Here is a 24,573-nt window from a genome sequence, read left to right on the forward strand (position 1 = left end):
TTTACTGACAGCCGACGGACGATTTCTTGTGACTAGCTGCAGGTGATTATTTGCTATCAGTATGGAAGGATTGTAATTTTAGCGTGTGTACATTAACATCAAATTCTGTAACTGTAGTCAACAGTGGAATCTGCTGTGAACAGGTCCCGTTAGTCAGCCCAGCAGTGCAAACTCCGTCGCATCTACTCACAAACTGTGTGTTATATCGGCAGCTAACGCCCACGAGTTAAACATATTCGTTATGGTTTGTGATGAGAGTAGACGCATGGCATAAAGTGTAAGGGAGACAGAACGTGATTATTCTCTGGCGTATTGGCAAGCCGTAGTCAGCTGTAGGTATACACAGTGGCTTTGTTTGTTATCATCGAAGCTTTATTTTTCTAATCGAGCTAGCAGCTTTATCCGACATACCATGGTGGATTCCGTTGACATCAACATATCATGTCCAGGTACAATTAATACCACATACCAAACAAATATGGACATTTTTGACGCATATGATGTGACGTTCGCGATCAAAACAGTTGCGTTAGGAAGCATCAATATAATCGTCATATTGGGAAATATATTAGTAATTCTAGCCGTTGCTATTTCGAGGAAATTACGAACAGTAACGAACCATTTTATCGTGTCGTTGGCCATGGCAGATCTTCTGTTAGGATTATCTGTTTTGCCGTTTTCAGCAACTCTTGAGGTGTTGTCTTACTGGGTTTTTGGAAATACATGGTGTGTGGTGTGGCTCGCTGTTGATGTGTTAATTTGTACTGCTTCGATTTTGAATCTCTGTGCCATCAGCCTAGACAGATATATCGCAATCACAAGACCGATGACTTACAACAGCATCATGTCACCATGCAAGGCAAAGACACTTATAGCCGCGGTATGGATTGTAGCCTTTGTGATTAGCTTTCCGCCATTGGTCGGATGGAACGAACGACATACTAACGCAAATTCGGGAGAAATGTTGACAGGCGGTCACTCAGACTTCAATTTTACTTTTAACGATTCCAGCGAAATGGATATGTGGCTGCTAATTCATGGACTTCGAAACCAAAGTGAGGGCAGTTATAATACACAGGAGAATCTCACTGAGACATGGTTACAAACCTTGAGCCAGGATGAATTTTATCCCATGGCCTCAGGCGATAACGTTGTTGATGTAATAAATGAAACATGTGGTGGTTTATATGTGAGTAATTCGTCTGCGTTGCAATGCACACTCACATCGGAACCAAGTTACATTGTTTACTCAGCATTAGGATCCTTCTTTATTCCTTCGTGTATTATGCTATTTCTATACTGGCGAATTTACAGGGAAGCGTGTGAAGCGCATATGAGCAATAAACGAGGATACAAACTAACCAAAGGGAGTAATGCAGCCAGTCAAGACGAGGCGTTACGTTCGTCGATGGTTCTGCGTATCCATCGAGGCAATTCGACTCGAACCAAACCATATCATATGACTAGCTCTTTCAATAATGGTTATTCATGTCGCCCAACCCACTATTGTAAAAACAGGAGGAAACCAAAGGAACGACTGAATTGCCTTTTTCGAAAAAATCCCCATGGTGTCTCCAACGGGTCGACGTTGGAGAGAACTCGACGAAAATCAAGTACACGACTCGCTGAGCACTTGAAAAGGTTGCATAAGGAGACGAGGGCCGCAAAAACCTTGGCCATAATAGTGGGAGCTTTTATTTGCTGTTGGATGCCTTTCTTTACTGTGTACCTCCTCGGAGCATTTTGCCCTAACTGTACACCTGGAATTGTATTCAAAATATTTTTTTGGCTAGGTTATTGTAACTCTGCGGTGAATCCCGCTATATACGCCATGTTTAGTAAAGATTTTCGGGGAGCTTTTAAAGAAATTATTTGGTATTGTTGTTCTCGACGAAAAAATATACCTGCAACAGTGAATATGGCAAGACGTTGGACGGTGAGAGAGAGTATTAGTTTTTCGTCAGCAGAAACATCTTTGTCTTTTCAGCGACTTCCATCTCATGGCAGTAGAAGCTGTAACTCGCGAATATCGATTTGACGACGCAATTCGTGTTTCAGGATTCATTACTTCATCAGTGAGCGTCATCTGAGATTACTTACCGCCAACAAATGAGTGCTTATTGTAAAACATGCTACTCATTGGCCGAGGAGAGGGCGCTAATGAACAGAACTCAGACACAGCACAGACGACCAGTGAGTATGAGCATTTCATATTGCAACTGTAACTTTAGGTGATAAATATACCCTTTATCATCATTATTTTATTCAAAACGGTGGTAACTGAAATTGTCGGAATCAGCACCACAGCCTAATCACAGTTGAAGGATATTGAACAATAGACTTTCGACATTTGAAACGAAACGTGAAATAGCTTTCCTCGTTACCATATTTATAAATCATGTAAAGTACAGATTAACTTGGTAAGTCATTCAGATATAACATTACAAGGATTATTTAAAAATATGCATTTTATACTGGACAGGTATGTCGACAGATTTACAAACAAGTTAAAAGGACACACCGTCTTATGATGTCGGGTGACAATTGTTAATTTGAGAGAATGATAGATATTACATGCACATGTAGGTTGTTGATTTATTAAATCGAAAATAATAATGTACATATACATACGTTCCAACAATTCCACTGTAGTCCAGGACAGAATACAATGGTTATTTATTCATCTAAACACCTCGAATGTTTGTACAGTGACAATTCTATATGTGTACTACATTTAGTATTTCGTAAATATCCTGCCAAATATACTAATTATTTGTTTTTATACGATTCTAATTAATCGTAAAAGTCAAAACATACCTTTGCTTTAAATCATTTTCAAGGTACTCAAAAGTTTGATATTCCCAAAACATATTTAGCTATGCCAAATTTGACAATCGGAAAGGTAAATGTGTGTTTTTTTCCTGAACATAAATGATTAACCAAAGTATTCAAAGGTAGGTTTTCAATGACCACTATCATCACTGCACCAAAAGTGACTCAATCCCTTAAGATGAACATGTAAGCTTACACTGCTTATTATTACCTCATATTGACCTAACGTATTGGTAGACATATAAGTCGTTTCAAAGTCAATATCAATATCTTATCGATGTTCCATACCTTTGCTGAAGTCCACTTGAACCTGGATAGTTGACTGTAAGTAATGATGAAGTTTTGATCATGTCACTAACCTTCTCACATTTTCGTGTAGACACAATTATCAAATAGTAATTATTTTAATGTTGAGGACACCTATATTCATTTGGTTTTAACCATTGTATTTTGGTGTAATAAAAACTCTTTGTATCAGTTATGATTATCGATTTCTTTACGGTATGATTATCAGTACTAGTCCGGACACAAGTAGGCCAATATAATGGAACGATAGCGATCGACTATATAGAATAACTTCATTATCTAATAGTCAATTACATCTGTGTGTATGCTAAAACCGTAAACCATCGAAATGGAGAGAAACTTTCTACTATCTATGATTAAACTTTGCAAATCAACTGTTTTCAAGTTCACGAGCACTACTTTCAAATCTGACTATTCTGAGGCGACAGTTGTTGTAACGCAAAAGATATGCATACCCGTTTTGAAAATAACTTATTTTTCAAAATGTGAAATATTCTTCTGAAAACATTTGCATCAATTAAATAATCATGACTCTTTATGACTACAGCTGTATGAACCTATTTTTTGCTCTTTATCACGTGATTCCTCATTAGCAAATACTTATTAATATACATATAGGTACGTTTTAAAAAACAAATATACTCATTTGCTTTGGGCATTCAATCATGTTTGTGGAATGGGCGCGTTAAATGCAAGATGTTCTTGAAAGAGAAAATGCAATTCACCAACATGAATAAAACTTCCAATATCGAAAAGAATGTTATTCATTTTAATGTCCTGAATTGTGCATGCAATAAAAATTCTGAATGGAATGTTACTATTCTTTGCCAACACGTTAGTCAAAACTAATCAGGCCGTGCGAACACAACGGTTACTCTACAATATCTAGCTGTCTACATTTGAACTCCGGAGGATACATTTCGTTAGTATATTCTTTTGTCGGCATGTATCGTATGACAGTCGCATTAATTTGTCGGTCTAGCCCATTTGGTGTCAGTAATGTAATAAGAGTATTGGGACAAATAGTCTGCTTTCGTCACACTTGACTATGCAAATACATATACTTCAGTATTTGACGTTACTAATTAAAAAAGTAATCACATATATAAATAGTGAAGAAGACCACACTTGATCAGTTGTACCAAGAATGTATGGTTTATATTACATTATTGCCACTTACAGAATTATTGGAACGAAAAAATCCTCAGAGTCATTTCACTTTCCCCCCAAAGGACGCTCGAAACAAGTGCGTAGTAACCTAAGGTTGTAAGGGTTTGTATAAAGATTTGCGTCGTCACTACGATTTCGTGATATTCGTAAAAGGAATTTAAAACGACTATAAATGGATCATTTCTGATTGTAATTTCGTATTCATTATGTATACGAGGGATTGTTTGTTTTCCGCGCCAATGCCTATATGATCATTGTTATGGGTGGTGATTCGTTTTGGCTTCACTATAACATGTACTGATGCATGATGGTATCAAAAAATTCCGAAAGCTTGTCGGATATATCGTGGAAGACCATTTAAGATGTAATCAAGAAAATACTAAACAAATATGCGTTTTTGAACAAAATATTTGTCATCATTAAAAGAGCACAAGCTGAGTTTCTACGATTAATTTTGAGCGCAATTCTTGCTGTATATTTAAAAGGTACTTGTACTATTCTACTGAAGCATGCTTAATCATCACCTGCGATCAACTGAACTCAGACCTTGTATTAACTTAAAAACGATACAATGACGTAATTAAAACATATAACAAAATGTTGAAGAAATCCCTAATAAGCAATCAACTGTTCTAACAATTCCAGAAGACATTTGTAATGACATTGAAAATATGCATCGACATTAACATTATACAAGAGTAGTTTAATCGAGGTTTTGTGCAAGTAATTTCACTCAAATAAAAAACTCATAATAAGACAGCTTGTGCCACTTAATATTTAATGTTTCACAAATTGTAGCGGACAAAGTAACAATTGGGATACTGTCACCAAAAATTGTCCTATAGCATTGATACCACTGACCTAATACAAATGTAAAGTGAAAACATATAAAACGTGCCACGGTCGTCTTTTCTGTTGGTCATTTTGTGGCAATATACTGATTCTCTGTAGTAACAGATTCATTTCATGTGAGAGACATCTGTGCAATACTGTGATCTTTTGTGACATCATTGGAAAGTGATAACTGTTAGATTTATTCTACTCTATTCAGCGACGGCAAAGTAGCTAAGCAGATTAAAAATGACTTCAATGGAACGCAATGGTCCTTTGTGGTGCCTGATTGGACATGGACAGACCCTTTAATTGTTCATGTTTCTCTCAGACTACCATACCATATATCATATATCATGAAGCCAGAGAAACAATTCATAGTCTCGAAAGGTAACGAATATTCACATATTTATAACGTTTCTTATAGCTTTAGTTTGTTGTGTAAATATTTATGTCAGGCATCGTAACTGAAAATTACTTTATCAGAAATAATACAGCACTTATTAAATCAACACCGTTGTCGATCAGGAATATATACCAGATGTGTGTTTTGTACAGTGACGGAAGCAAAGAAATAAACAAATATGAATTACTTAGATTTTAACGTCCATTTGTCCATTAAATATGCATGTCTGGATGAAGTGCATTCTGTTGTGACGATGTGTCACATTTGCGATTGATGTGGAAGCTGTTACCCATCCGAAGTTCAGACCATCGTATTGAATTTGACTTATTTGCATGGAATTCATATAAAGAGGGCGGAGGAGGGCGTGGGCGGAGAGTATAGTGTAAATTTCTGAACAAATGTTTTATTTAAGCATCTTTAGTCACTTGTTACGATTTAGTAGCGTTTGTCTCCGAGAGGTACTTGTTTGAACTTCTCCACTGTAATAGTAGTTAACGCAAAAAGTTACTAGCTAAGCTTGAAAGCTTCTCTAGTAAATACAACACTCAAATACATGCCATCTATTAGACCACTTAACAGTTTTATATATAAATATTTGCAAATGGTCTTAAAACCATGACATTTTATGAGGCTGTTCCCCGTTTTCATTTGAAGGCCTCCAAACGTATTAATCTATGTTATGAGTAATTTCAGATGAAACACTGTATTCATACAACTAAAGCTGGCCGACCCATTCTTGAATTAAATTCCCCCGAGTCGTTTTGATAGTGTGATATTACAGGATCTCTAATTTTACTCTAATTAAAATACCGGAGGTCATTTACTTTCGTATATAGGCCTAGTCCTTTTATTTCTGGGTTAAAAACAGCTATTCCTACACAGCCAGAATACCCCTATTTCACTTCGAGCAATGCCACCCGATTGCTTTTTGAAGGACGACGTATTGAGAAACGACTTATTGAAATAAAGAAACCACAAGGGGCACGACAGGATATCATTTAATAAACCTAGGTATAGAATGAATTAACTGTATGTAAGATGGCGAACAAAGATTACTTTATTTAAAAAAATCATGCTGCTTACAAAACACGTGTAACAGCAATCGTTGGATACAATCAGTAGTGGTATTCAAAGGCTACTTACTAGCGTCCCCTGAGTGCTTATAACAATTGAGGCTGTTGTCGACTGATTTTCAAAACCCCTGCATGTAAAAAGACTCGCCATTATAAGACGGCTGTCATCTTGTGTTATTGCTTAAGTGTCAGAAAAATCCCTCTGAACACACAAAGGAGGTTTATATAAATTGATTTGCAACCGCCCGTGTGTCATTCACATGTGTTCTACAAATGTATTGGGTCGAATTTTACTTTTGAATCACGCCGAATCGCAAGCTACTTAAGAATCGTTTCTTACGTCACGAAAACATTGATTTGTTCTTCTTTTCACTTATATTTTATTCATTCCTACCTAATGTCGATTGTATCACCGGCATATAAATAACAGACCAACTGTGTTGGATTCCATCAGCGTAATTACAAATCCGTCCATAATGGTACAAACTTAGACTTTTTCGTGTAAAAATCCAATATATTCGATAAAGTCATAAGTAAAACGTGCGAGAAAAAATAAAATTACTTCCTTTCTTAAACAGATTAAAGATCGACATCTTTAGCTTATTATTAGTATATTTGACAGCTAGCAGAACTTTCTAAATAGGAATTGGCACATACTATACATGTCTACACAATGACGTATAAGTATTGAAATAACTTAGAAATTCAGAAATAATTCTAACGGTTGTGTAACATGAAAAAGGTGTAAATTGAAATGAAGACAATCTATGCAATCTATAGCTATGTGGTTGCCATGGCTATATTATTAGGTGAAATGTTAAACTTAATCATTACAAGTTACTGACACGATTCTCGACTGTCATTTGAAAAGAACACGTATTCAATTAAATGGCGAAATGTTCCAACTTTATTGTCGACTTACGTATATTTTGAATTTTTAAATTATTAGTAAATAGTACTACCAATTAAACGTGTTTCAGTAGGTAGAGTGGTGTAGGAAGCGGATATTGATATCAATATTGTAAAAGTGGACGATCCTTGCCATGTTACAAGAAAACGGAATTACCAACTGATTTAACCTTTAACCCTTCATTCGTCATGTTCTCCAACATGTTATACTACTATTCTAGGTTTCACGGTTGCATGCATGGCTTGAAGTGACGTCATTAATATTCAATCAGTAAATGGTTTCCGAACTAATAGTGCTCTTAGATAAAAATAAACTAACATTTTCGGAGTGCTAAAACTGCATTGTAAACCTCATTTATGATTGGAGGCTTGGGTAATATTGTATACCACTATGTGAGATCGGTATGGAGATCAGCACTTACTTCATTTAATATGAACAGTCTTGTATTGTTTTCTATTACGAGGTTTGATGTCAACATTACCAAGAAAAGTGCAGTTGTATTACTCTCGAAGTTTAACATACATAGCTGATTTCTGACTATACATTTCGAGGATGTTTGTCTTCAAAATAAAAACTTGTTCATTTTGTTATTGAGCATCCTTGAAAGTGTTCAAAAGAACTCATCGGCTATGTCGACTATGTATACTGTCATGTACGACCGAGAATGTGACAGTCACACTCAATACAGCCTGAGTGACAACAAAAGCAACACCATCGCCGCCGCCACCACCACCAAGGACATTATTTGACGACCTCATAATTATACAAGCTTGAAACCATTCAATATATAGATATGCCATGTATTTATAGAGTACTTACTTTACGTTAAGCCTTGGACCTCCCTACCTACCTACCCACCCACCCACCCACTTACTTACCTACCTACCTACCTATCTACCTTCATCAAATTTATCATCCGTATGTATTCTGTATTAATTTTAAGTTATTACTGATTAGGTTCTAAATTTAGTACCACAGCAATATTTTATTTCTTATGAAAGAGAAAAAAAAGAATAGTTATCTCATTATGGCTGTGTACAATGCAATCTTGTATGCCATACAATGCGATTGAGATATCATTTATTGTGACTCCGCTTCCCGTGTCGATGAGATCAATTTTCTGACAGACAGCTTCCCTAGATCACGGGCAGGTGAGCCTGCAATCTCCACTACAGACGCTACTTCACAACATCTTTCAATCCCAAGTTTATTTTCTTTGTTATTGTTATATGCTAAGAAATCGGTACAAAGGGATAAATCTAGTTAGAAACTATGCATGATATATATATATATAGTTTTGGTAGTATTGGAACTCTTTCTTGGTTGTAACTCGGAGTTTCACGCATGGTGCGATCATCAGAGTTGTCTGATGATCGCACCATGCGTGAAACTCCGAGTTACAACCAAGAAAGAGTTCCAATACTACCAAAACTATTACGCTCTGCCACTGCGGTATAGAGCACTGTCTTAGCAGATTGATACTCACCGAGTTATATATATATATATATATATATATATATATATATATATATATATATATATATATATATATATATATATATATATATATATATATATATATATATATATATAACTCGGTAAGTATCAATCTGCTAAGACAGTGTTCTATACCGCGGTGGCAGAGCGTAATAACTATATATATATATATATATATATATATATATATATATATATATATATATATATATATATATATATATATATATATATATATATATATATATATATATATATATATATATATATATATATATATATATACCACTTTCTCTACATAGCTTGGCCAAAGACACAAGCTATTAATATAGCAAATGAACATTAAAGTTCTGTTTATTTTGTAATAGAATTATCAATCATTTCCATATTTTTCAGTGTCCCATTTTCAGTGTTTCAGTATATGAGTGTCGTAACCGCATATTTCCTTCTAAGAGATTAATATGTGCATTTTTGTTGAAAAAATCGTGTTCAATCGATTCTTGTTGCTCACATAGCGACATCGCTACTGTAACAAAACGAACGAAACGGATCGTTTAAAATTATACTATTAAAAGAATGTACAATTCAATAATCTTATATACTATAAACAGCAAACACAACACTGTGTGAGAAGAGCCTTTGGCTTAACAGTCTATCGAGTTTAAAATAAAGTCTAATAATTATATGCACTATCAAAACAAGCATCATGTTTCTTTTGATTATATGTACTAAGAGAATCTTCTTTGGTCACAAATCTACGTTTAACTTGTATTTCAACAAATGGACATTTTTTATTTATACGTCACCTTTCTCCAGTATGCTGAGAGTTAGTTTAGATGTGTAACCGAGTTTCCCTACAACAAAATGTTGAAGCTTGAAGAGGAAAGGTATGCCTTGATGGCAAAATGAGGTTTGTATAATCAATTTTTAATATTTGCATGTGCATCCTTGTTTACCAGTGTGTCTGTCTGTATTTAGATTTTGTGTATCTATCAACCTGTCTTTCTGGCACACCTTGTGGGCAGTCAGTGTCTGTCTGTCTGTCTGTCTGTCTGTCTGTCTGTCTGTCTGTCTGTCTGTCTGTCTGTCTGTCTGTCTGTCTGTTCGCGTGCGTGCGTGCGTGCGTGCGTGTATATAGGTCGCAAACTCCAGTATCTTACAAAGGAGGTTTGTCAGAAACTTGTCTGTCTGTCTGTCTGTCTGTCTGTCTGTCTGTCTGTCTGTCTGTGCGTGCGTGCGTGCGCGCGTGTGTATATAGGTCGCAAGCTCCAGTATCTTACAAAGGAAGTTTGTCAGAAACTTGTTCATGCACTTAAATAATCGAAACGTGGCTATTGCAATGCCCTTCTGTATGGGCTGCCAGCTAAAGTTCCACTTGCACTTGGATGTAGCACATCTAATACAGGGGCAGGGCAAATCTCAATGAAATTACTTTTCCATTCAACAAAGCAACCAGTTCCTCTGACAAGTTTGATTGGCGGTTGTTATTGGTGTATATTGTTGGATTGATAGTATTGTGTATGCTTGAGTATGCTATTTTCATGAAAATCGTCTTACACTTCAAAATTAAATTTCGTAGCTGCCCGAATGCTACACTAATTTTTATTTGTGAATTTATGCGATATCCCCATCCCACTTCCTGTATTCTGGAGATATGCAATTGTATGGCACACTACATGAAAATAACAGTGGCAATCGACTTCAGCGTTCATATATATTGTTATTTATTTACAAATAGATGTGATATTTACAAGGAGATAGCTCACATCGGGTTGTAACCTGTACTTGGAGATACTTAGCCAGCAGCCCCCCAGTCAATTTCAGTTTTGATTTGGGCGGGAACAGCATCCCTATGGTCGCTAGTGGGGAGGGTCTGGGAGGGGATGTTTGACTTCCATGGTGAGCACTTTTTTGAAAATAAGACCAAATTAAATAATAGTCTGTTCACGATCGATAACCCGACCGACCCTAAACATATTGCATGCAAAAAGGTTAAATGGTAACAATTGACTTCTATTTCCATGTACATCTTCATGTCTTCGCCTTGTGATCGAAAACATTGCCTTTAAAAAAAAGTTGCCTAAGGACATGTAGAGGGCCATTTAGAGGCATACAAATTAAAACCATACGCATTTATTTATTGAATTTAAAGTCACGGAGTACGAGAATATTGTCTTCGCTACCCAAATTTTACTCAGTACATTATTATAAATTATGGGTGTGGACCATTTCTAAAAGAAACATTATAGAGACATATCCTGCCCATATCCTCGTTGTGGTGTGTCAAACTCAAAAATAGGGTTTGTGCGCCATTATGATCAAAAGGGAAAAAACAAAGGAAAAAACACTTAAATTGAAGAAGTGTGATTTATTCTTTCTGATAATGTCAGAAAAAGTGTGATCAAGCAAAAGCAGCACGACAAATCACGACAGGGCATTTTCCTTCGATACATATGATTGTTTGATCATCTCAGTGAACACTAAAACGAATAATAAACGGTATGTTGTTAAAATTGTTCAATATTTCATGATTTAAAAGAAAGAGGACACTTAAACACTTTTTGTTAATTACCTTTTCGTGAAAAGTTTGAAAGGGTTTTAATGATAACAGATAAATAAACTATATGGTTGGTATTAACTCAACTTGACAGGGGCAAAATATATATCGTTACATATTTATTAGAGATTACTTGCACCGGTGTGCGCATACTAGTGGTATTGGCACTGCAGGGCAGTATCGAAAACATTATTGCATACCTGTATGAAAATGAAATGCAAATGAGGACGCTCTACATGAAAGTGCATGATCGCATAGTGTAATATCTACGGAAATTTATTATGTTCTTTGTATACTTTCCTCGACACTTTGTGAAAATAGCAAGAGGGAAAAGCAAACCGGATAAGTGATCAAAGAAATAAAACATTGCTAAATAAGTATTGGCATTATATGTAAGTTTACAAAATCGGACCAGCAAAATAGATAAACAAACGTAAGTAAACCTTCGTGGTATTTTACAACATTACGTCTGTAAATTTAGTGAGGATATCTACTTAGTAATGGTATGTCATCACCTTTATTCGTCAAATGTTTGTTAACTAAAAGCAACATTAGAGATATACAAGGTTGTGACCTTCTTGATTCTTCACAAATGAGTTGAGCTTGTAAATATCTGGGAAGAAAGCCAAATGTCTGAATTCGTTATTTGAGTTATTTCCTCCGTCAACGAACGTCTTTACGGTTACATTACATGTATTATTATTTGCTTTCCTGATTCATTTTACTAATACCTGACGTCATCATGTGTCGTCGCAGTACAATATACTATGATTAATACTCACAGTGTTACAGCGAAGTGGCTAGCTAGCCTCACAAATAGCAAAGTCATCGGAAATGTTGTCGGATGTACTATCTCTGTTGATAACTATGTATTCACTTTTTTTTAATTATTTCATTTTCTATTGATTCGGTTCATTACCACCCACACAGCAGCAGTTTTGTCATCTTTCAAAAAACTACCCATGCTTACACAGTGTGTCATGGTGCCGTATATCGTCTACGACTATTTTTGTCTCGTAAAATAAAATAAAATAAAATTTGAACATGCTGACAAATCTCTATAAGTTACTAACATGGAAGGAAATAAATATAAGCGTGTCGCCTGTCGACATCAACTATTCCAACCTTTTGACAATTCCAGTAAATGTTAAACAGAACACCGGGCATGCCATGTTCAACTTTGAAATCACATGAGAGTGCATATAGTCTACTGTATAATATATCATATTGACAGATAAAGAATTCATCCCCTTATGGTGGTGATGATGATGATGATATTATTATTATTATTATTATTATTATTATTATTATTATTATTATTATTATTATTATTATAATTATCATTATTATTATTACAGGTGAAGGGGTTTAAATATTATATGATAATGAAGCATTATGTGAGAGACAATTTAGAGGAATGGTGCCTTTTGGTCCTATTGTCAATAAAATGTATCCGTTTGAGCATATATTTGCTATGCCTGCTCATATTTGCTATTTGCTATGCTGGCTGACGTTTTGAGGGCGCCCTTTCACAACTTTATCTGTACATACTTAATTCAGCATTTAATTTGTGAGAGTCTAAGGGTGACCTTTTTTTGTTTCTCATCTCCAGTGGAATAATCAGGCGGGGCGGGCGGGCGGGCGAAATAAAAAAAGGGGGTAAGGAAAAAAAATCTGTATTTTTTCAGTTCTATTCTCTGTCCTTTCTGTCCTGTCAGTTTCTCTATAACTTCTTTTCTCTTCTTGACACCATATACAATATAACTTTTTGAAACACTTGCGTGATTGTCATCAGTGTGCTAGAGGAATGTTCATTTATATATATCATTACTTATATGAAACATTTTTCTTCTTTGTGAACTTGTCAAAATAATCCACCAAATAACATGTAACCATTTCTAGAACTCAGAACTCCTTTGGGATTTACTGTTTAAAAGTAATTAAAAGTAATAATGTAAACATCGGTAACATGCCATGCAAGTCTTGGTTGACCTTGCAGTACGTTGTTACATAGTATCGACACCGACAAATTTAAATTCAAACATTCCAATGCTTAAACTATTTAAATCATCAATCACTGCTCCTTTTGAGTCATTTTGTACAATTTTTGTAACATCCATGGCTTAAACCTGTGTTTATGACACAATTGAAGCTTGTTTAATTTGTCCTCGATGATACAACCGATTTAAAGCTAAAAACTGGTCAAGAAATTGTTTTTTTTTGAGGAATGCAGTATGACTTTTACCAATTTTAAGCATAATTTTGAAAATGATAGAAATATTCTGAGCTATTATTACATTGCAGCAAAATGTACGCGCGACGGCATTAATTTTGAGCCCTGTCCCTCATCAAACCTCAACGACTTCAGCCATGAAAGACACATGCTGCTCCGATGTAACAAAGGGGGGGGGGGGGGTAAACGACGGTGTTCTGCCAAGGTTTCCAACAAGTGGGGACAAAGGCCCCTTGGTTGCAAAAAGTGGGGTCATTTGACAGGGAGTTGGGTCAATTAATATTGTGTATGAAATATTCATATATATTACCTCAGACCACTATAGAGATACTGTGGTCTGAGATATTCCATTACACATAGACTAAATTACCTAACTACATAAAAAAATTCCATTCACAATAACAGTTCATTCCACTGTCATTCCAGTTCCGAAGCCTTGAAAATGCTGTCATTCCACTTAACTTATAGAGTGGCGGCTGTCATTCTACTGGATTTACAATGCAGAGGGTGTCATTCAACTAACTGAATATAGAAAAGGATGTCATTCCACTGTTTACATACTGGAAATGCTGTCATTCCAGTTTCAAATCATTGTAAATGCTGTCATTCAACCTATGCTATAGAGTGACGGCTGTCATTCCACTGGGTTTACAGTGCAGAGGGTGTCATTCAACTAACTGAATGCAGAAAAGGGTGTCATTCCACTGTTTACCCATTGTATATGCTGTCATTCCAGTTCCAAAGCATTGGAAATGCTGTTATTTCACTTATTTGATAGAGTGGCGGCTGTCATTTGGATCTACAGTGTAGAGGGTGTCATTCAACTAACTGAATGTAGAAAGGGGTGTCATTCCACTGTTTACATACTGGAAACGCTGTCATTCCAGTTCCAAAGCATTGGAAATGCTGTTATTCCGCTTATTTTATAGAGTGGCGGCTGTCATTCCACTGGTTTTGCAGTGCAGAGGGTGTCATTCAGGTAACTGAATGCAGAAAAGGGTGTCATTCCACTGTTTACCCATTGTAAATGCTGTCATTCCAGTTCCAAAGCATTGGAAATGCTGTCATTCCACTTATTTTGTAGAGTGACGGCTGTCATTCCACTGGTTTTGCAGTGCAGAGGGTGTCATTCAGGTAACTGAATGCAGAAAAGGGTGTCATTCCACTGTTTACCCATTGTAAATGCTGTCATTCCAGTTCCAAAGCATTGGAAATGCTGTCATTCCACTTATTTCATAGTGTGACGGCTGTCATTCCACTGGATCTACAGTGTAGAGGGTGTCATTCAACTAGCTGAATGTAGAAAGTGGTGTCATTCCACTGTTTACATACTGGAAACGCTGTCATTCCAGTTCCAAAGCAATGACAATGCTGTCATTCCGCTTATTTTATAGAGTGGTGGCTGTCATTCCACTGGTTTTTACAGTGCAGAGGGTGTCCTTCAACTAACTGAATGTATAAATGGGTGTCATTCCACTGTTTACGTAATGAAAATGCTGTCATTCATTGTAGGGTCACCCCATTGTTTATGTTAACAATAGAACTGTGCGTTATCACTGTATCTTATATAATGTCAACAAAAAAACCCCTTTCCTTTACGGAGTCAGTATACTTCTTGTGGGATTGACGTCAGGGCCTGGCCCTGGACTTAGACAATTTTGATGTCTGCGGTAAAATGAATGTGCGAAAGCGACGCAAGGTGGGAAAGTTATTGCGTCATTTGCAATTTTAGGGTGGTGGTGGGGGGGGGGGGCAACGTCGCAAGGTCGTGGCCTCGGCAGAACACTGGTATAAGACGCCATGGGGAACATTTGATGTTCGTTCGAACCTTACAATCTTGCTGTGTTGAACTCAGGAGTCGGTTGGAAATAAAAACAGTTTTTTTTCTGATGTCGGAGCTGCAAATTAGGGTCTGTCGGGAGATGAGAAACAGAAAAATAAAAAGGGCCTCCCTAAAATATAATAAAAGTAATTTCAAAATTGCATGTCAGGAAAATAAAAAAGTTAAAGGGTTTATAATGACGATAAAAAATAGAAGGATGAAGTTTATACGTCCCTGGTTGAACCTTGTCGTAGCATATCAATTCAGAGCCATGTTTACATGTAAACACACCCTGTCTCGTGTCTTCTACCTACAGCACACTACTTTCTAAATATAACATGTCACTGAAATGAACCAAATGGAACATTCTAATTCCCAATTATTGAATTCTAATCGAAAGTGATCTGATATTTTCGTACTCGCGAACTTACAGAAATCGGATGAGAAAGGGCTTCACGAGAAGACAACACATGAGGCAATGTATAAATAACGTGGGCGAGTTCACTGATCTTGGATGGGTTATCTCGGAAATGTCCTTTTTTATGTGTACATGTATGTACTCCAAAATGTATGGTTTTCAAAGTCGCTGCATCTCTTTGATTTGTTTCTTTTAAGAAAAATACGGCAGTATGGTTTTCAATGGCCACGTCAGTATCGAATGAACGCTAGGTCCCCCTTTGATCTAGACGTATCATGTGTCGTCGCAGTACAATATACTATGATTAATACTCACAGTGTTACAGCGAAGTGGCTAGCTAGCCTCACAAATAGCAAAGTCATCGGAAATGTTGTCGGATGTACTATCTCTGTTGATAACTATGTATTCACTTTTTTTTAATTATTTCATTTTCTATTGATTCGGTTCATTACCACCCACACAGCAGCAGTTTTGTCATCTTTCAAAAAACTACCCATGCTTACACAGTGTGTCATGGTGCCGTATATCGTCTACGACTATTTTTGTCTCGTAAAATAAAATAAAATTTGAACATGCTGACAAGAACTATGGTTAAGCATGTCTTACAGTGCAAATTTTTGTTTTGTTTGTTTTGTTTGTTTGTTTGTTTGTTTGTTTGTTTGTTTGTTTGTTTGTTTGTTTGTTTGTTTGTTTGTTTGTTTGTTTGTTTGTTTGTTTGTTTATTTTGTTTTGATTTTTGACGTGGGAGCGTGACGTATTCACCACACTGTGCTATGTCCATATGAACGTGTTTTCGCCGCGATGTATGTATTTTTCCAGGTAGACACAACAATGGCAACATCATTGTTGCGTCTTTTTACATTGACTAGACTGCGTCAGTGGTACATGTTATTGTATCAAAATAAAAGCAATCAATTCTCGGTAGTCTGCTTGACAGCAAGACAAACAATCCGGACTACGCATGCATTACAAAATATTTGCAATGCCCCTTTCTGTTTTTAAGTCAACTTCGTGTTAATTTTAGCAACTTGTAAATTACTGATTATTCCTAGTTGTTCGGCAAAGTCATGTAAACAATAAACTAATGAGTTGGTAGTCTATCAGCTAGCCCTCGGATGTTCTTCCGATAAAATACGACACACAGCCGAACAACGCTATCGAGGATGAAGAAGGCAGGCCCTCACATACGAACTTCGTTCGCTTATATTTATAGCATCGAAAGAAAGCCCGAACGTCTAGCAGCAAGACTAATGAGTTGGTTGCTTTCATTGCCTATCTTGCTTGTGTATATCATGTGTGTACGGCACACTGTGTACCACACATAAATGCAGTGTCACTGGGACCCGGAAGTATGTACGTACGCATACGCTCATCATGTTGTCAGCTGAGTTGGAGATAATTCAAAAATCATGAAACTTTGTTACACCAGATATCATCAACTAGTGCATGCCAACAGCAATGATGTTTTTTCCTAAATTTGAATTTTTTAAAGTGTTTTATGTCTAATTTTTCAAAAAATCACATAATATGGTTATTTTGGTTACCATGGCAACTGATGTTCATTAAATGACCACTTTTTTGAACTAAGCATGACAAACTACCCTTGGTAGTGGGGTCAATGTGCAAATAAAAATATATTTATCAGATTTATAATGTTATTTGTGAGATGTATGTGTATGTAATGAAAACATAATTTTCACGTCTACCTTATATTTCCATGGAAACAGCTATCCAATTTGATACAGTTTATGTTACACCAGGGGGCACTAACTCATACATGTCTAATACAAGGACATTTTTTCACTATATTATCTTTTTTTTCAATGTTTTATGTCAAATTTTGGAAAAATGATTAACATATTATGGTGATTTTGGTTACCATGGCAACAGATGTTCATAAAATGACCCCCTTTTTGGAACTCAGCATACAAAACTACCCCAGGTAGGGTGGTTAATATTCAAATACACTCAATTATTATAATTCTTCTTATTCTTCTTATTATTATATAATATTAAATTATTATTATTATTATTATTATTATTATTATTATTATTATTGTTGTTGTTGTTGTTGTTGTTGTGGTGGTGGTGGTGGTGGTGGAGGTGGTGGTGGTGGTGATTGTTGTAGTTGTTGATGGTGCTGGTGTTGACGATGATGATGTTGTTGTTGATGATGATGACGATAATCATGACGGTAATGATAATGATGACGATGACAACGACGATTACGATGATGATGTGAAGACAATGGAGGAAGAAGAACATATGGTTATGGTGTTGGTGACAGTGATTGGGATAACATTGAACGGTAAGTAAATGAAAGAGTTCGTACAACTTGTACAAACTGTACCAAATTGAACGTGTAAATTCAGTTAATCATATATTCGTAAATTGTATTCATATCACGTTAATGAATAGAAAGACAAAACAAATGAAGTAAACTTATTACTCTGTGTTGTTTGTGTGCGTATTTACTTACAAATGTGGTGCTTTAGGGTTTATCTGTCCGATATGTTCAATTGATGTATTACTATTCATAGTGTTTTTGTATGACAAACTCTGAAGATAGCATTGTTACAGTAGACATCTAGTTGGATTTGACATTTTGCTAAATGAAACAATGCTTCGATTTTCAGCTATCAGAGGACTACAGGATGATAAAGATGTATTCATTTGAATAAATCAGATTAGTGTTTCCTTTTAATCTATTTCAGGTTTTTAAAAACGGAAACAAAGCATGTCTTTAACTGTATCAAGCCACCTATTTACGCATTCTTTCTTTCTCTTTCTGTCTCCTCCCTCCCACTCCCCTCTGTCTGTCTGTCTGTCTGTCTGTCTGTCTGTCTGTCTGTCTGTCTGTCTGTCTGTCTGTCTGTCTGTCTGTCTGTCTGTCTGTCTGTCTCTCTCTCTCTCTCTCTCTCTCTCTCTCTCTCTCTCTCTCTCTCTCTCTCTAAGAATGTCAAAGATTTGACGGTTCTGTCAATCGCCATTCCTTCAACTTTACAGTCTATAATCTGTAAAATGACTCAAAGTGACTGCTTTGAAGTATCATACGCTAAAGGCATGGCTTAAAACCTGTGATCCTTTGATCTAGCAGGCACAGTCCCATAGAATAGTACAGACATGAGTGGTGCTGGCTGATAGCTTGGCATGAATGTCTGTATCTTACAGACTAAGATAAAAAAAAACTGTTTGTAGTTTTTAATATTTTCAACATCCCTAGGAAACCTACAGTTTCAATCACCAGAAAGTTTACAAGATTGACAAGATTGTTATTGATCTGAAGATGAACATAGCCCATTTAAATCAAAGTGCAAAAACAAAACTCGAAATAGGTTGTCTTTCCCTTGTTTTCGGCACTAAAGAATTCGATCAAAGAAACTCATGTACCACTTTGCCACTAGACAAGTCGGAAATTACTTTTAACTTTTATTAGAAAGGTTTCCGCTGCAACAGTTTGGAAAATTAAAGCATGGTCGTAAAACTAGCAATACGTGCTGATTTATTTCTTGCTGTTAGTTTATAATGAAAGATCGTTGTGTCCTTCAACCTCCTTAGCATCTTACACATTCGACAGAAAAGGAATTGTACATTGTAATATTGAAATATTGACTTATATACCCCTTTCGTTCAAAATACACCGAACAGAGTAATGTTATTGATTGCGTGGTAGGTTAGAGGGCACATTATGATAGGCAATTTTTACAAATGAAATCGATCGAACTAAACATAGACGAAACTAAAGATATAAATGGATTGCTGGAATAAGCTCATCAAGGATTGAATGATAATAAAAATTTTCCTGTAAATCATTTCTTCAATAGAAAGCATTCATAATTAAAACAGTTTTTTTGAGTTCAAGATGATGCCCACTTGGCGCCCTACTAGAAGCAAGGAATGAATAGTCGTACCTTCCATGAGATATTTCATCATTTTTTACTATATGGACAATTATGTTATCAAATCATTAAATATTACGCCTTAATGATAAAAGAAAACAAAATAAGTTAGTAGGTATGATTAAGTACGATCTCCTAAAGTAGGTTCAATGTATATGTAATCAAATCGATATTGTGCTTCGCCAGACGTGTGAATTCCGAGTCTTGTGAATCTTTCAAACATAATTTTAATGTTTATTTCGTAATTCATCAAAAGTAAATTGATGTTGAAGGTAATGATGCACACAATTCAAACATATCTCAAAGTATATCCTTTATAGATGTAGGTATAATATTTATTCACCCTGTTCATTGCCATACGATTCATAAAGAAACATATAAGTCTTATACCTACAGAATTATATCTTATTTCACGTATTTTAGGAATTTGAATGATGAGAAATTAAGAACTATTAATGTCTGCATTTGTTCACTTAATATCGATCTCTATAACATGATGAATATGGAATATTTACATTGTAGACATGTAAGGAAGTCAAACGTGAATATTTAATAACTGAATAAATCACTAAACATACCAATATTAACTTTTACTTTGGAATCATTTCCTATCATAATACCACAAGTTGAACAACATTACGAAACTGTCATGAATTTGTCTCTCCAACGTCTATGGTTCACACATAACGCGGTTCATTACATGTCGCCAAACACAGTTAAAGAAATGAACATCTTTTATCGGTTTAACAACAATAGGATCTATCTTGAATGTCTAGAGACGTTATTTAAGTTGTAGTGTCCTTTGTTCCATGTTCGAGGACGCTCATAATTATGAATGACCTATTGTTATCTTGGGACGCTCGTTTACTATGCCTAACTTATTTTGATTTAATTATTGTAAAGACCAAAGTGTCGGAGATTTTGACGACACTTTACCTTGGGTCTTGGACAGATGAGCATCTCTCTCACTTGGTCCCGGAGTGAGGTCACTCGACTCGACTCGACTCGACTTTACAGACAAGGAAGCAATTTATTCTTCCTTGTCCATGTCTTAACATAGTCTCGTAAGCTGTTTATCTTCTACTACACCCAAGGATGCTGATCCGCAGATAGAAACGCTTTCATTTACTTCATCAAACCAGGATTAAATTTCCTTTTAATTAGTTTAACCCTAACCGATGCTTCCTATTAGCGAATCGAAACTAAATGCAAAGTTTATAATTCAGTTCCTATTGCCGACATACATGTATATTACCCCCAAACACTTACCTCTATCCACTCAAGAGGTTGGTATCATCATCATCATCATCATCATCATCATCATCATCATCATCATCATCATCATTGTTTTATTGTTGTTATCGTGCCTGTTAATCAAGTGGAGTTTAATTTTCACTGACATATTTAATTATTCCTTAAATGAAAATAAGTAAATAACTATAACTAAATAATTAACTAAATAAATAAATGTTTAGTTTTAACGATTAATTTGCATTGTCAACTATTTTCGGCAATTAGGCTATATCTTAAGAACCCAAATTTCAGATAATTTAGTACATGCATTGATGGCAAAGAAGCGCATGTATCCTTTAAAGCTTGTTGATGTCACTTATAATCTTAAACATCATTTGTATAATTAACTATTCTTTGATAATTAGGCAGTATCTTAAGTACGCAAGGTCAAATGTCACATAGTTCTCACATAACTAATTTTCTAATTAAAGGGAACATCATGTATGATAGCTATTGCACAGAATTTTGCATTCCAACAGTGTGTGTTGGAACAACAATATACGGGAGGCATTCAATTTATATCTGGGTTTGCTTTATGTTGCCCAGACACCCAGTCATTATTAACCTTTAATGTTTAAAGCTTATACAATGAAACCGTTAACTGATAAGGACTATTAGAACTAGTTTCAATTACCGTAAACAATGTATACCATGTGCTGCAACTTTGTATTGTTCAGTAATTGGAAGGAAAGATGATCGGGAGAATTAGGTGGGGTGGGGGGGGGGGGGGTAAAAAAACTGTTCTTGGGGATAGCCAAATTTTAGAACATGGGATAAGGGGATTGTCAAATTTTACTTTGACTAATTATATTGTCTAACTTTTTATTGTATTTGTGATTTTGGAATTCAATCGCAGCCACATCAGTTAGGAGAAGGGCTAGGATTATGGTTAGGGTTAGGGTAGTCTCGCTGCCAGACTAGTAACTATCGTCCCTAAGCTTTGTATGTCGAGCAGCGCAGCCTCTGTATGACAAGAACTCTGCCCAAAGCATAGACTTTACGACAATGAACGATTCTACATCAAAGGTACAGTTTTATGTTTAGCTTTGGGGGTAAGGCACTACTACGAATGAGTCACACAAGTTGGAAATTAGAATTGACCTCAATGTACGAAGGCTGAAGAAAGACATTTCCATGCCTTGTGAGGGAAACTGTGTACACATAACTGAATATTTAGTGTCATTTTTTTCAGCAGATTATATTTAAGCAAGAGTATTCTCAATAATAATGTGAGAACTCATTGTAAATTCTTGAACATCTTTATTTAACTCTTTTCAGAAAACCGCTGATCAATCACAATCATAGGCGCTAATTTCGCTCTCTAAGGGTTTTATGTCATTCATTTGACCATATGTCGACAAATTATTCATAGTGAAACAACATCGACGTATATAGTAAACATTTCACGCTGATATAATATATTACAGGCTCAATTGTACATGTCGTAAGTTACATGTGTCTGAAACGTCGACATACACGACTGTAATATCTACGGTGTTATTAGAAGTGTAGAGAAACCACGATCATTATGAATGTCAATCAATGAATCTGTCTGTACCCTAAAGACTAACGATTTCGAGTGTTGTGCATCGTAGTCTATAATCAGCTCCCAGAAAACGTGTTGGTGAGGTGCTCTATATAGATTCACAAAGTGCATTTTATTCTGCAGCTGATATTCTTGAATCAAATGCTCAAACTTGTCTTTAGTGTTTACTCTTCACATGTAGGTATCCTATTTGTCTCTTTCACAAAGACTCATCGTTAGTGATTCGTTTGGGTTTAGTCTAACAGTGAAAGACGATGACGCCAGACAGGAAGACACTTGACAGTTACACCAACAAGACGACTAAAAGGAACCAATAGCATATAAGATCACTATTTCCCTATCAAGTGAATTTACAAATCTGACAAAAGTTTGTGAGATGACATGGATGCCAATTTTCAAATCTAGAGTGCAGCTCGCCATACTCTTCCCGTGAATGTTACTAAAATAGTTCTTTGTTTTCTCTTCTTTGAATTCATTTCCGTCAAGAAACACTTTATCACACACTTTCGTTTTGCATCATTGAAGTGGACACAATTTGTTTTTCTTTCTAATCAATCATAAGCTTAAATATCATCTGGATTATTTAGGTTCCTAAGGAGTTTTTCGATTCGGAAGGACTTGTTTTATGCACAGGCTTACAACAATTTAATAGCAATCAACTGTTAATCCATGAAGCAACTTGTCACTTTCAAGTATATTAGTCAAACACTTTCAAATGAATATTAATGCAATAATAGTTGTTCATTTCCCATGCGACTGATCATGCACAAGGAAATATAGCTGTTCGAGGCCACTATGGTCTACCTTGCTGAATACAAACATGACATTTAGAACTAGATAATTTCAACCTGACGGTTAATATATCACATTTACGGAACTTTTCAGCTCGACAATGGTGGGTGGGGGAGGGTGGGGGTGTTACATGACGTCGTCAACGGAATCATGATGATACATGTTCTGGAGAGGCATGGTTCCCTGGGGTCATAACTTCCAAGTAATCAGTCATATTTGTGACTACATTGTTTTCATGTAATGAACACTGTACAAAACATTGTGTCAAAGACCCATCGAATATGATACCCACAAATAAAATATGCGAAAAGAAATGTATTGCATATTTTAAAAGGTTGATACGTTGAAAATACATGGTACATGGAGTAAGAATTTCTCCGTAATTGCACGTGGCATATGTAAATTGTAGAGATCCTCTAATACGGAGTTTTACTTCCTATGCTACATTTCCTCTTTAAGCTTTCGCCTTAAGTGCCTTTGGAGTACGTACTATCTTACCGATGATACCAGTCTAATTAGCCTTACATCGACTCCTAGCATCGACTTGACTTCGATCTATTGTTTTTCATTTTCCCCACGAAAATATGGGAATATATATGAATGAATGAATAAAAGAGTGAGTGAGTGAGCGAATGAATGAATGAATGAATGAATGAATGTATATTATATATGTATGTATGTATGTATGTATGTATGTATGTATGTATGTATGTATGTATGTATGTATGTATGTATGTATGTATGTATGTATGTATGTATGTATGTATGTATGTATGTATGTATGTGTGTGTGTATGTATGCGCGTGTGTATGCGTTTGTGTATGCGTGTGTGTGCGTATGTGCATATGTATGTATGTATGTATGTATGTATGTATGTATGTATGTATGTATGTATGTATGTGTGTGTGTGTATGTATGCGCGTGTGTATGCGTTTGTGTATGCGTGTGTGTGCGTATATGCATATGTATGTATGTATGTATGTATGTA

At 35.7% G+C, this 24,573-nt stretch overlaps 1 protein-coding gene across 1 annotated transcript in view; it reads left to right on the forward strand.

Moving 5' to 3' along the window:
- Positions 1 to 478: 478 nt before the first annotated feature.
- LOC144446372 (putative G-protein coupled receptor No9) overlaps positions 479 to 24,573 on the forward strand; it is a 51,923-nt gene continuing 27,828 nt past the window's right edge. Inside the window, exons 1-2 of the mRNA XM_078136118.1 lie at positions 479 to 2,015; positions 18,184 to 18,363. Of these exons, the coding sequence (XP_077992244.1) occupies positions 479 to 2,015; positions 18,184 to 18,363 (1,717 nt within the window). The remainder of the gene's footprint in view (positions 2,016 to 18,183; positions 18,364 to 24,573) is intronic.

Source organism: Glandiceps talaboti, chromosome 15 (genome assembly GCF_964340395.1).
Source record: "Glandiceps talaboti chromosome 15, keGlaTala1.1, whole genome shotgun sequence".
Taxonomy (NCBI): Eukaryota; Metazoa; Hemichordata; class Enteropneusta; family Spengelidae; genus Glandiceps; species Glandiceps talaboti.